Source organism: Furipterus horrens, unplaced genomic scaffold, assembly GCF_987537825.1.
Source record: "Furipterus horrens unplaced genomic scaffold, mFurHor1.1.pri manual_scaffold_2, whole genome shotgun sequence".
Classification (NCBI taxonomy): Eukaryota; Metazoa; Chordata; class Mammalia; order Chiroptera; family Furipteridae; genus Furipterus; species Furipterus horrens.
The window spans coordinates 162,751,323-162,767,166 of NW_028327172.1; the positions used below are offsets into that span (position 1 = coordinate 162,751,323).

Below are 15,844 nucleotides of genomic sequence, written 5' to 3' on the forward strand. Positions count from 1 at the left end.
ATTTATATGTTATGGATTTCAATAGGGCTTTCCTATATTTCTTATACATGTCATTAATTTACAAAGAAATATTTTAAAGGATGTTAAAATGCTAAAAACAATTTAATTTCTTTTGGTGATGAAAGTACATGAAATTTTATGTTGTGTTGTTACATTTGAGGACACCAATGAGGTTACAAAGCTGCTCATTATTAACTATAATTAGATTTTCTCATTGAAAAGATTTTTCAATTTTAAAATGAGTTTTAATTTTTAGAGCAGAATAGTTGTACATTTTTAAGCCTATTATTTTGTCTTAAAATTTCTGCATTTCTAATTTTTTTAAACTTTCTAAAAAACATTCTTAAAGGAAAAAGTAAATCTAACAGAGAGAAAAGTATCTTGATGATGTCTTCTCCTTATTTTCTTTATTATAATAAAATATTGCTATATCCATATGCAGGTGAAAGTTAACTAAGTAGTCTGTGGTAACAGAGTTATCTAAAAACAGAAATTGGCCTTAGAAAAATATTGCTTGCTGCTCACAATAATAATCCAATTTACTCATAGAAAATCACTCTTATCAGGTGAAGATGCCTAATAGTCTATCATGCATTTCTATAAATTATCAGTAAATTAAGTATATCTAACTTTTTTGGAACAAAATTATTTAAGCTCCTTATGTTAATATATATTTTCTGCAGTAATATGTGTAAACTATTTATTTGTTTTGTAATATTGCCCTTCATTTTGAAAGGATTATAGCACAATAGTTTTTTGAACAAGGTATAGAGAAATGATCAGTCATTTATATTTACAATGTGATTGAAATTAGAGTTGTTGTTTTTACTTTAACCACTTAATTTTAAATGTGACTTATGGATTTATTTTACTTAAGATAAATCATTTTTATAAGGAAAACTATATTTTCTCATCAGTTTTTACAAGGAATTGTTCTACTATAGTAAAAATTCTACTTTTTAAAAACACCGTAAAATTAAATTGGTTTACTCTTATTTCTCTATATCTTCACAGATTGTGAGTGTTGGAAAGCATGTTAAAGGCTACCATTATATCATTGCAAACTTGGTAAGAACTCTTTACTTTCTATTTTTATAAGAATTTCTCAAGCATTCAAGATCATTTTAATTGTGCCTGAAAATAATGTTCCAATAAATGGTTATGCTATGTTACTTACTAAGCTTTTTATAACATAAGAGTAATCTTTTTATTCCAATGATCATTATATTTCTAATGTAGAATTCAATATATTTGATGCAGGTGTAGCTTAGTATTTGCCAAAGTGACCTTTAAAACTAATTATAATGTTTGTTTTACTATGATATCACTTTGCAAACTAAATAATGGCCTTTTCTCTATGCAAATGATAACTGTGTCACTGTGAATAAAGAGTGCCAATACTTCGAGGTGTTACAAGAATGTGGGAAACTGTCATGCATGTTCTCTACTGTTAAGAAAAACAAGATGGAAGTGGCTATTTAAGAAAGATTTTTATTGTAATTCAAATTTTTAAAACTTGTGTCAGCTCTTCACACATTAAATGTAGTTGGTTATTGAACTAAATCCATGCATTAGAATAAATTCCTTAAAGGCCTAAGGCAAGTGCTTTTAAATTCTTGGCAAGACTTCCCAGGTATTTCCTGTTAACTCTGCCATGTAGGGGGTAAACTAGCCATGCAGAAGACCATTCTCCTTGCTTTATTTGAGTACCATCTGCCCCAAGGGCTTGATCTCAAAAGTGGTATATATTAGAGAAGTTCAGAATGTTTTCTTCTTTTTCTCTTTTCCCACCACATATTTCTTTGGTAAGGATCTTGTCCTTGACGAAGGAAAACAACCAAAAGCTGCAAAGAGATTGAGATGTATCTGCTATCTTTATGTGGCAAGAATGCCATCACACTTTGAGACAGGAATTTTTCTCTAGTGAACTGGGTTTCACTATGGAGTTGAAATATTAAAATGCAGCAATAGACTGTAAAGTCTTATTGTATTGTATCTCTTGAAAGAAGTATAATTATGTTACTTAAAGAATTATCATGGAAATACTGAGAAATTTTGACTTATCTTCCCCAATACTTTTAGTAAGTCCTTAGTCTGAATATTTTAATATATTTTATAAAAACATAAAAACATATAAATCTTAAAATTTGTATATTCTGATATGAATTACTATAAGAAAAAAATCTTATGTTATGAAATGTCCGCATTCACAATATTATACAAAGAGATTCTAGCAAATAGAGGGTTTTGACACCTATTCTTTCTAAACAATGAAATTCAGAAAAAGAAAGTCAATATGTTGTACATTGTCATGCCAGAAATAAATTTCTGACATTTCTAAACTAATAAAAATGAAAAGGATTAATACTTATAACATCCTAATGGACATCATAGCCTGTCTTAAACAGCCTCAGTAGATGGTAGCATATTAAGTTATCTATATAAAGACTAAGTATCAACATACAAAGTAGAAAAAATGCTGTTTGTATCACTCTCACTAAAAATAACCAAGCTTTTGCCATATGTAATTGATATTATTTTGACACTTGAATAAGCCAGTAGTTCCTGCATATCTACATTATAATATCATTTATTAATATGGGTTTTATTGACTTATTCATTTGTCCCTAAAAAACCATCACTTTAAAAAACAGAGTGATTTTTCTTTCTTTGGGCCAATCAACAGCTACTTTTTGAGAACTATGTGCATAGAATTCCTAAATATGAAGTCAATTTGGTATCAAAAGAAAGATTATGTTAATATTATACTTAATATTGAAAGACTGAATGATCTTCCCACTAAGATCAGGAAGAAGACAAGGATGTCCCGCTCATCATTTCTGTTGAACATTGTACTGAAGTTTCAAACAATGGATATTGGGCAAGAAAAATAAATAAAAGGTGTCCAGATTGAGAAAAAAAGGGTTTTGATATAAAAAATCCTAAGAGAGCTAATAAAAATACTATAAAAACTGATAAATGAGATTAGCAGGGTTGCAAAATACAAGGTCAATATAAAAAAAAAACCAACTATGTATTTCTACATACTAACAACAAACATTCTGAAAGTGAAGTTAAAAGAAGAATTCAAGCCCTGACCAGTGTGGCTCAGTTAGTTGGAGTGTGGACCCATACACCAAAAGGTTGTGGGTTCAATTCTTGGTCAAGGCACATACCTAGGTTGAGGTTTCGATCCTTTGTCACGGTGCATATGGAAGGTAAATAATTGATGTTTCTCTCTCACATCTCTCTCTCTCTCTCTATCTATCTCTCTCTCTCCCCCCTTCATCTCTCTCTAAAATCAATAAAGATAAATAAAAAAAAATCTGTTTATAGTTTATAATCACAATATTCAATTAATGGGGCTACTACTTAACCAACTCACCAAGACTGATTAAATCGGAAGGATCAAGATGGAGACAAAGGAAGCTCCTGAATATCCTTAATTTCACAGATCCATACACAGAGTAGTTCCTCTGAGAGAAATCCAGAAAGTACCTGAGCAACTCCTACACATCAGGCAACTTAAAAAAATAACCTTGTCAAAATGGGTAGGAAAGTCTGAGATGCATTCTCTCTGTAAACACTAAACCTAGCACAGTGCCATACAATTGTGAGGGAATCCCCAACTTCCAACTTCTTTATGAAGAGCAAAGATTTGGACTACAAATTTAACACTCCTGTCACTCAAGAGACACACCACTAAAAAATATTTACCTCTGAAAGCCAATGGCACATGAATCTACAAGGCCTATAGGACTATAGAAAATAAAGAAGTCATTCTTAACAGGCACATGAGCACTCAATATGACTATTGCAATAGGTCTCAACACAGAGGGAGAAGGCAAAAATGCCCATCTCCCAGTCTTTTTCTATTAGAGAATGACTGTATCATTTAACCTACTGTCTGAGAGTTCATCTTCAAGGGTCTAGCTTCATACATTTGGGGCTAGCTATGATCTTCCATAGAGCCCAAGGGAGCTGGTGAGCATTTATGCCATTTTTCTTCCTCTTGCTTCCTCTAACTATAAAACTAGGTTGCCAACATGTCTCTAGAAGAAACTTGTATACATGCCCACCTTCTGCTTATGCAGCCCAAGGGACAACTGAATCTGATAGCCAGCCAGCCTTGCATTCACAAGTCCCACAGGACTGTAGCAAACAATAAAATAGATCTTAACAGGTAATGCATGAGAGTACTTGCCAAGCTATCTCCTCAAGGTGCAGTACTGTAGAGATAACAGGCCAAATGCCCGTTTCCCAGTCTTTTAAATGGATTTGGCCACATATTTTACAAGCTGCTGTGTGATGGTCGGGCTTATAATCACCTGCATCCTCTCTGTTGGCTTGTAATCAGCTGATCCTCTCTTTTGTGACAATGACAGAACTTGACACACCCTCAAATATTGAGAGCCATTAAGAACAAAGAAGGAAGCTTGAGGAATCACAAAGGTTTTAGAAATGACCAGTTTAGTCTAGACTGGTCTACCCAAAAGAGAGTTCAAAAAAACATTCATAAAGATGCTTCCTGAGGTAAGGAGAGCAACACACAAACAAAATGAGAATTTCAACAAAGAAATAAAAAATATATAAAGGTACCAAACATAAATCACAAAGCTAAAGAACACAATAACTAAACTGCAAAATTCAATATAGGGTCAGCAGCAGACTGCATTAAATGAACAGCAGCTAACGAGAAGCCAGGAGAGTGAAATTCAATCAGATAAGCAAAAAGGAAACAGAATGAAAAAGAGTGAAGAAGCTTAAGGAACTTATGCTATACCATCATATGGATTAATATACACATTATAGAGGTCCCAAAGGGAGAAGAGAGAAATAAAAGAGCAGAAGAAAGCTTGTTCAAAGAAATAATAGAAGAAAAATATCCTAAGATAGGCAAAGAAACACATATTCAGAAAGACCAAAAAATACCAAATAAGCTGAATCTAAAGGGACACACTCTAAGATGCATTATAATTAAATAAAACAAAAACAAAGAGAATATTAAAGTAAGCAAGAGTAAAGCAACTTGTTATGTACAAGGGAACCACCACAAGACTACCAGTGTATTTTTCAGCAGAAATTTTACAGGCAAGAAGAAAGTGAGCTGATATATTCTAAGTGCTAATAGAGAAAAAAAACTGCCAACTAAGAACACCTTACCTGACAAAGTTCTCATTCAGTACTGAAAGAGAGATAGAGTGTTCCCCACTAACTAAAGCTGAAGGAATTGATCACCATGAGTGACCTTACAAGAGATGTTAATATTTCAAGCTGAAATTAAAGGACACAAATTACTAACATAAGAACATGAAACTTTTAAACCCACTGATAAAGTTAAATATTATAGACAAATTCAGAATATTCCAATATTGTGATGGTGTTGGGTAAATTACCTATAATTCCAATAGAAAGGTTAAAGGACAAAAGCATTTAAAAGAATTATAATTACAATAATTTCTAAATGGATACCCAATATGAAAAGATGTAAATTGTAAATCAAAAATGTAAAATGTAGGAGGGAATGTTTAAATTATAGAACTTCTGTATGTGCTCAAAGTTTAGTTGTTATGAGCTTAAACTGTTATATCTATAAGATGTTTTATGTAAGTCTCATTGGAACCACAAAGCAAAAACCTACAGTAGAACACAAAAGATGAAGTGAAAGAAATCAAAACATACCACTATGTAAAATCATCAAATCACAAAAAAATGAGAGCAAGAGAGGAAGAAAAGTACAAAGAACTTATAAATCAGCTGGGAAAAAAATGTCAATAGTGCCTTGACTAGTGTGTCTCAGTTGGTTGAAGCATTGACCCATAGATGGAAAGGTCATGGGTTCAATTCCAGGTCAGGACACATATCCAGGTTGTGAGATCCATCCCAAGTCAGGGTAGGTACAAGAAGGCCACCAATGCATGCTTCTCTCATATCTCTCTCTCTCTCCACCCATCCCTTCTTCTATCTCTATAAGCAATGAGAAAATATCCTCAGATGAGTATAAAACAATTTTTAATGTCATTAGTAAGTCCATTCCTACCAATAATTTTAGATGTGAATGGATTACATTCTATAATTAAAAGACACAGAGTGGCTGAATAGATAAAATAAAGAAGACTCAACTATATGCTGCATACAAAAGACTATTTTAGACTTAAGGGCACACATAGACTGAGAGTGAAGGAGAGAAAAAAGGTAGTCCATGCAAATGGACACTGAGGAAAAAAGGAGAACCTATACTAATATTAGAAAATAATTAGCCTTTAAGCCAAAATGGGAGACAAAGAAGTTCATTTATAATGATAAAGGAACCAGTTCAGTAGAATATAACACTTATGTTACATAACAATATAGCATAAATATATACTCAACATCAGAGCATCTAAATATATAAAGCGAATATCAACAAATCTGAAAACAGAAAATGATAGCTATACAATAATAGTATGAAATTTCAACACCTGATTTTCAACAAAATAGATAACATTGAGACAGGATATCGATAAAAAAACATTGGACTTAAACCATTCACTAGACCACACAAACCTACAAACATTTGCAGAACATTCCATTCAACAACAGCAGAGCACATTCTTCTCAAGTACACATGATACATTATTCAGGATAAAGCATATGTTAAATCATAAGACAAGTCTTAATCAACTTGAAAGTTTAAAATCATATTAATCATCTTTCTGAACACAATGTGAAACTAGAAGTCAAATACAGAAGAAGAAAACTGGAAAATCTACAAATATGTAGAGAATAACCACATGCTCCTGACAGCCAACAGGTCAAAAGAGAAATCAAAAACTGCATTGAGACTAATTAAAATGGAAACATAACATACCAGAAAATATGGAGTCCCAAGAGGGGATTTTATAGCAATAAATGCCTACATTAAGAAAAATAGTCATGACAAATAAATAAACTAACTTTACACCTCAAAGAACTAAAACAAAAAAACAAAAAAAAAACTAAGCCCAATGGTAGAAGGAAGGAAATAAAGATCAGAGTGAAAATAAACAAAATAGAGACTAAAAAGACAATAGAAATTATCAATAAAACTAAGATCTGCTTTTTAAAAAGATAAACAATATTGACAAACCTTTAGCTAGACTAAGAAAAAAAGCGAAGACAAAATTAGAAAGAGAAGAAGATACATTACAACGGATACTATACAAATAGTAAGGACCTTAAGAAACTACTATGTACAATCATACACCAACAAATTAGAAAACCTAGAATAAATGAATAAATTCCTAGAAACATACAATCTACCATGCAAGAATCATGATGAAAATGAACATCTGAACAGGCCAATAACAAGTAAGGAGTTTGAATCAGTAATTAAAATATTCCCAACAAAATGCCCAGGACTAGATGGCTTCATGGGTAAATTCTACCAAATATTTAGAAAATAGTTAAGACCAATTGTTTTCAAATTACTCCAATAAATAAAAAAGGAGGAATGCCTCCAAACTCATCTTATAAAGCCAGTGTTACCCTGATACCAAAGTCAGACAAGGACAATACAAAAAAATAAATTACAGGCCGATACCCTGATGTACAGAGATGCAAAAATCCTCAACCGAACATTAGCAAACTGAAGTCAACAATCCATTAAAAGGATCATGCCCTCTAAATAGCATGACTATGCCCAATGTCTAAGTGCATGGACATGCCTCATCCCTGATTCTTGAAATTTTTTCTGATATTATCACTGCCACTATCATTAACAGTTGCATTTTAAGAATGAGCAAAATTTATAAGAAATGAAATATTGCTGAACTCTTTTCTATATCCTGTTTGTGGTTTCTGTGTGGGTGCATGTATGTTTTATTTAGACATTCTCATCATCTAGAGGTACTGGAGAAAGCACATGGTATCTCAATAGGTTAAAGTTCATTCTAGAAATTTCCAAGAAATGTAAAGTCAGGAAAACTTTATTTATCTCTCTTGGCTCACCGTAGTCTGCTTTTCAGAGATTTAAAGAAAAGTTCTTCTGTGCTTTGCCACTAGACTTTCTCTTTTCCAGTTCTCTGTTCACTTTGCTCCCTGCTATTTTTCAAACACAAATAACAATGAGATAATTTCCCTACTTAAACTATTTCATTGGCTCCAAGCTGCAAATACAGTAAAAGTATTCAGGCCCTTCATGAAAGGAAAAGACCTATGGTCTTTCCAACCCTACCTGCTAATACTTGTCATCTCACCCTTCCACAGAACTTCTTTCCATTCTCTCAAAGTGACATACTGCCATTGCCACAATGGTTATCATCTCCTATTAGAGTAAGCATTCTAAATCTAAGTGTCTGCTACTAAAATCCATCAGGATAAAGTATTTACACTATTTACCTTAATGAACAAAGCCCTGTGAGACTTAGCCTTGCTTAACTTCAGAGCCTCTTTCCCGCTCCACCCCTCAAGTGCCCCTTCCAGAAACCAAATTAATTCCCAGGCACTGATAATGCTGCTTTGATCTTCCCAGCTTTAGTTTATGTGTTGACTCCACCAGGAGACACTTACCCTAATTAACCTTCGTCTAGGAAACGGTTCTCATATGCACGATCTGCTAAGACCATTACTGGGTTCATATATCACCTTGCACAACAATAGTATAGAATGCATTCATTCTTTTTTATTCATGAAATCACTATTCTATTTATTTTTTAATTTAATCTTTATTGTATTTTTTCCATTACCATTTAGTCCCCTTATACCCTTCTCCCCCCTGCAATCACCGTGAGTCCTTTTTCCTTTTTGCTCAATTCCTCCACCTTGTAAGCTCCCCTCTCCCACTAGCTGTCATCTGCTCTCTATGAGTCTGTCTCTATTTTACTTATTAGATCAGGTTTTTTTTTTCCATTGGATTCCACATATGAGTGAAATCCTATGGTATTTGTCTTTCTCTGACTGGCTTATTTCCTTAGCATAATTTTCTTCAGGTTTATCCATACTGTTGCAAAGGAGAAACTTTTTCTTCTTTTTTATGGCTGAGTAGTATTCCATTGTGTAACGTTACATCACCTCTATACCAGGCATTGCCCAACATTCTGTGTTCTGGCTGCAAATAAGACATCAATACACTGCAAGCTAAGTCAAGAACAATGTCTTTGTTGACCTTATAAGAAGGGCCCTTATTCTTACTCATTATCTGTTGAATGGCTGCTTATAATCTAGCATCTAGCTTACATTACTGTGTTTACTTTGTTTCTGTAATTGTTCTAATTAATCCTCAAAATAGTTGTTTATTCTACAGATTGTAATTTATTCAAGATCACACAGATACTGAGTCTCAAAAGCAAGATTGAAACTCTGTCTGATAGCAAAGAATCAATTAAGTTAAATAAATAAACAGATCATAAATTAGTAAATAACTTACATAGTTACAAAGTGACCGTTCATTTAACCATTTCCTATACCACCCTCAAGGGGGATCTGGCCTTACAAGCGTCCTCTGTATTTTCTTTAGATCTTTCTTCACCACTCCTCCCGCAGTCAGGTAATTTAAACATAGCCACCAATAAATAGCAAGGAGGAACTGTTGACAGTTGTTCCACAGGGAAGGCAAATTGTTAAAATCCTGTCCTTATTTAGATTTTTTAAGTTTTTAAAATATATTCAGTTTACATCTAGGAAAACAGCCAGTATAAAATTATAGAATGTTTAGGGTGTATCATTAAAGATTAACTAAATCTATTCCTTACCTATCTCTCACCACAACACACACACATGCAACCACCAATTATGCTTCATTTCTAAGGTAAGAGAATTAAGATGCAGAGAATAAAGTACCTCGTTCGCATTTAGGCATCTGGTTAATGCCAAATGGGGACTAGAGCTCAGTTCCCAGTGACCCTAGTTAAGAGTTCATTAACTTAAAGACATTGCTTTACTTTTTTCTTTGTGTTCCTTATATTTTCAATTTTTCAACATTGAGCATATCCAACTCCACCAGGTATCTACTTTGATCATCAATAATTTCTTAACAACCTAAATTTTAAGCGTGAATTTAAACATGAATCCCTCTAACTCAACTTGAATTAGATAACCAGTGAACCAGAAATGAAAAAACAGCACAAATGTTTTTTGAATTAGATAAAATTTAAAGGATGAATGTTTATTAAATACCTATGATATGATGGACCTATACAGTATTCCCTCACTTATCACCAGTATTACGTTCTAGACAACCCCACCCTACCCCCGTGATAGGTGAAAATCCACAAAGTAGGAACATTACATTTATTTTAGTATTTATATATTCTTTAAGGCTTTAGAAACCCTTCCCACACACTTATAAACCATTCCCAGTCCCTTATTAACCTTTCCCACTCCTTTATTAACCTTTTCCACACTTTATTATAAACACTACTTATGTCACTACTTATGTTCTTAAACATATTCTACACTCTTAAACCTGTGTAACTTTAACAACATACGTATACAGTACCGCAAAATCCCGTGATATAGCAAAAAATCCGCAATAAATAATTAAATATAATATTTTTTAAAATCCCATGATACAGTGAGGCTGCAATAAGTGAACTGCGATATAGAGAGGGACTACTGTATAGGTTTATATCAATAGTCATCAGATTATCTGAAAGCCTATAATTCATTAATTTTCTTTTCCTCCTTTTCCCTCAGAGGATACATGGAAATGGAAATTAAAAGGAAAATCAAGTTGAAAGATAATCTTTCCGTAGGAGGTCACTAACCACTGTGACATGAAAGCTTTGTTGAACAACCCATTTCAGCAAGTAGGAAGCCTCTTCCCTGTCCTCTCTGCTGCTGCCCTAAGAGGCATTGTTTACTTAGCTACTTAGCCTCCTCAATGTAGAATTATAATTTTACTACAATGTTACCCAGAACTTTCAGTTCCACAATATTCCCTGGGTAAAAACCAAAATCTAAATGACCACTGAAGCTATTTACAAGAAAACTGCTTCACAGTGTAGATGAGCGATTTGCAACTCTTTTCATTTCATGGCACACATAACTATTGACTAAAATTCTGTGGCACACCAAAAGACATATTATACTTTCTGCTGATCTGAAAAAAAAAAAAAAAAAGGTGTAATTTTGATTCATTCACACTGGGTGGTTATTGTTGTATTGGCTGTTGTCATTTTTTTATTTGACAGTTTAAGGGAAAAGAAGTCAGTGGCTTTTGACTAAACAGTCAGATATTGCATGTTTTAAAAATTCTTGTGGCACCTGGGTTGAAAATCACTAGTCTAGACACTATAAATTTTCTACATAAAATTATTTTAAAATATGAAAAATGAAAAATATTATCTGTACTCAAACAGCCATAGCTAAAATTAAGTGAGCTAGCCACCTTTCATTTAGATCATAACTGGAAGAAGTTTATCATCAAATGTCAGAATATTTTTTCCTTTACCTTCATCATAGCAGTAGGATGGAATCAGAAAAATGTGGATTATTGTTTATCAGATTTTACATCAGATGAGTTTTCTGAAGGCTGCAGTTTTGCCTGTGTGTCTTGCAGCTGTGGGATAAGGCTATGAAAGGAAGTTTGGCAGGGTTTCTATTTTAGCCACTGCAGAAAAAAAATTTAAATGTAATCAATTAGCAACTAATGCAATAGCTGAATCACTGTGGCTTTTAAAAAACTGAAATCATTTGCTTGCCTGTGGATTTGCCCTATATTCTCAGAGAAGCAAACAAATATTCAAGTGACATTTTACTAGCTAAAGACTGATGGACAGTGTTTTCCCCCATTTCAAAAACATAGATTTGCTTTCTGGTGCCTAGTTTCTTTCCCAGTGAAATGAGAATGCTATTGATGAGCTCTCAAAGCAGCTGGCACACAACAGACATGAAATAAATATTTGTTGAATAAGTTAATAATAGCTATTAGTTACTGAATTTAAACCAGATGTGCTAGCTACTTGAGCGTTACCATTGTCATTGTCTGTGTGGGAAAGTGGCTGAGGTGGGCCGTAGAGCCAGGGCTGTATTCCACTGTGTTATGACCCTGCATCTCCTAGAGACATTATGAAAATACCAAAGTTAAAAACACACGTATTTGTATGAGAATACACAGAAGCATGGAATTAAAAAGGCAAACTTAAGAGTCATCTTGGCTCTGATATATATTTGCTGGGTGGACTTAAATAGTTTTTCTGTAAGCCACTGAGCCTCAGTTTCCTTATTTCATGGTAAGGTTTATAATAGGATCTATCTCATAGCTTTGTTATGAGGGCTAAACTAGATAATTTGGTAATGTGCTTAGGAAAGTGCCTGATACATAAGAAGCCCAGCATCAATATTAGCTATTAATACACACTTTTGGGGCTTTCCATAGCAAATTATCTGAGCTGCTGGCCTATTTCCTTTTAGGTAGCCAAACAGCAATGTGAACGCATTGGTTAGTAAGGCAGTCTTCTTTGTTAGTAAAAACAAAATAAAACAAACAAACAAAACAGAAGTTCCCAAAAACATACCTGAGACACAGTCAGAGGCGAGGCAACACCAGGTGTTCCTCTTCTCTCTCATTCCTGCACTGATTACTGATATAACTGCAAGGTCCCTGCTGCTTATTTTGCTTTCACAAAAAAGAAGAAAAAAGATAAAACACTTTCTCTTTGTTCCCACAACACAACCATATCAAATTCACATTTTCAAAAGAAACTTTACTAAATCTAAGAGAAAACAAAAAGAATGCAAATTCAGGTGCAGATGTAAAAAGCCATTTTCCTGTGTGTGTGGTTTACTTTTCTCTCAGCTAGTACCTTTGGTTTTATTAATTCACTTCCCTAATATGCTTTTTTTGCCCTCTTCTTATAATTTTTATGTTTCATACTTTGTACTGAGTATGTATTTTTGTAAATCCATAATACTCAAATACTTAAATTCTCAAGGGATAAAAAAGGGACCAGGTAAAAAACAAATTAGATAAATTATAATAGATAGGTAGGTAGATAGATAGAAAGATAGAAAATATCTTTTCAGCATTATTGAGATTCAGTTAACGTTCTCTGGACCAAAAGCATCTTCACTCCACCTGGTGGACACCAGCATTTTTCCTACCACACTCAAGTCCAGGAATGGCCTATCTTGCTCTCTTCTCTTCCACTGCCATTTCCCAGGACTATACATTTTGTAGTGATAAAATTATCACAGCTTTTACCCTCTCTTGCTCAAATGATCAGCTCTATCCGCTTCTAAACCACTTCGTCACTAAACTGAATCCCTTGACTCATAGTACCATGACACTTTCATACTACTTCCACATGAGACACATTTTTATGTCTCTGTCCCAGAGGGCCATTCTGTTCTCAACAGGAGACTTGATGGTCTCATATTCATCTCCTTTATCTATCCTCGTGTTTCATAAAAAGCATCCAGGGGAATTTAAGAAATACTTGTTAAATTAAGTTAAACTGAACTGAAAAACACTTATGTCCTTTTCTCATGTATTAGATTTTGAATGACAGAATTTAATAGCTAAATTGACATAATTGGACCTTCCACCTGTTTCCAATCATCACTTTATTAGAAATCTAGTTATATATACATATTATTTATATTACCATTGAAGAGCTAAAATGTATAATAATGAACTAAACTTAACAAACTGCTATATTGTCTTTTATAGGGATTCAAAGATATTTCTCTTGAGAGATTTATACATGGTGGAGCCAATGTTACCGGATTTCAGTTGGTAGACTTTAATACACCTATGGTAACCAAATTAATGGATCGCTGGAAGAAACTTGATCAGAGAGAGTATCCAGGATCTGAGACTCCTCCAAAGGTATTTGTTTGCCTTTATCTTATGTATGTTTAGTATTTTTAGAATTTAACGTAGAAAGTTCATGATGCGGTTTTTCTAGTAATACTTTGTCACATGTAGTGTGACGGGCAGAAACATTTTGTCACTATCACTGTATTGCACTAGCTCTTAATAATTTCTAAATATTTATATTTAAGAGTAGAATTGGTAGATATTACCTCAAGCAATTTACTATTATTACTATTTTTACTTTACATATAAATTTACATAGAAGTTATTGTATGCTGTTAAAAATTTCTTTGTTAACTAAAGGTTTCAAATTTGAACATTAGTAACTATACCACCCAGGAAAAGAAGGCTATATTTTCAAAGTGATTTAAATGACTATATAAATTAGAAAACTGGTAAAATGTAAAATGTGCAAGCTTCTCAAAAGTTTATCTTTCAGATGAACAGTAAAAGGCCAGGTTGTTTAACTTCTTTCAACAGACATTGTAGAAGTATGTTATTTGGTATCTGCAAAAGAAGCTGGTAAATTTCTGATCATAAGCACCTTTTTTCTCACCTGAAAAGATAGATGACTTCCTTGGAAATCATGTAAACAATGGCAGAATGTTTCTTAAACTCCACCTTAGTGGTTTGAGCTCCTACATAATGCCATTCATCATTTTTAACAACTTTTACTAATCCCTCACTGACAGTGTATCCTAGCAAAATATTTTCAAAGGTAATTCAGAAATTTGAGCCCAGAAAACTATAATGTAATGGTAGAGAGTCTCAGTTTTTCCTCCTCTATTAGCTACACAATTTCCCCTCTGTAATATAAGAATTTGGCTAGTTGTATCTTCCCTACTCTATAGAATGAAATTTCAAAACAAAGCATTTATTAAGTACCCACTATGTGTCAAGCACTATAATCCAACCCTTTGGTTTTATAGATTAATAAATGCAATTTATTAAATTGCTATCCCTGAGTCTAGGACCAGCTCTGTAGAATTCCTGGGATCAAATCATGGGCTTTCCAACTCAGGCAAGTGCATTGTCCACTCTATTAAACCACTTCTCATGCTTAGATAACATGTATGAAAATATAAAAAAGCCAAACATTTTTTCTAGATGCAAATCATCTTCAGAATTAAAAGAAACTTGAGAAGTCTTTTAGTCTCTCTATTCCCTTCCAGTAGATTCAGAGAAAAATCATGCCAAAAGCTCAATTATGTCATGAAAATACACAAAGGGAAGAATGTAAAACTTTCTTTTGAATACATTTTTAATCTAAATTATTTGCTATACAGCATACTCCCTTCATTCTATCATCAGTCTATGCAGAGACTCTCTTCCTCATGAAACAATCTCATTTTCTCCTTCCTCACACCTTGTATTGTCAGACAGTTATTTATGTCCATATTTCTTCTGGAGATCGTCTGTTCAAGCTCATTCAAGTAACTAGAATGAGCTTCATACTTCGTGGCAGAGTTTTGCAGCTCTTTGTGACTATGTTTCCTTTCAGTGATAATATATAGTGTCCACTGTGTCCCCCACCTGGACAGGTTGGTGTCATTAGTCCTTCCTTGCTTTTAGTCCATCCCAATGTCTCCTGCTTGCTAACTTGTAAGTAGATTTATCTATACCACAGCTTGGGGAACATTTTATATGTTGATATAAATACATATAATTTTCTTATCTTTTATAGCTCTTAACAGGATGCTAGGCACTCAGTAGCCATTTAATAAATGCAGGGATGGGCAAAAGTAGATTTATTATCATTCCTATGAAAAGTACAATAATTGATAAATAATACAAGAAAAAACTGTTTTGTGTACTCACAACTGTAAACCTACTTTTTGCCAACCCTTGTATACACAGGCAATTCTCATTACTCATGGTAGTTAAGTTCTATAAAGCCTTAAATGAGTGAATACTGAATCATTGTTCCTATGGGAAATACAAGATCAGGTTCCTCCAAGCCTTCTGGTCACAACATTTTTGTCAGCTGATTAACATATAACACATGGTACTTTTTTAATGCCTTATTTAACATATTGTTGACTCATTAGCATCCATTGCATGACCAAC

General features: G+C 33.4%; 1 protein-coding gene across 2 annotated transcripts in view; it reads left to right on the forward strand.

Moving 5' to 3' along the window:
* Nucleotides 1-15,844, forward strand: part of LOC150019841 (glutamate receptor 4) — a 442,193-nt gene that overhangs the window by 354,559 nt on the left and 71,790 nt on the right. For both annotated transcript variants that reach the window (XM_090268076.1, XM_090268077.1), the window contains exons 6-7: nt 1,015-1,068; nt 13,631-13,789. In XM_090268076.1, the coding sequence (XP_090124202.1) occupies nt 1,015-1,068; nt 13,631-13,789 (213 nt within the window). The remainder of the gene's footprint in view (nt 1-1,014; nt 1,069-13,630; nt 13,790-15,844) is intronic.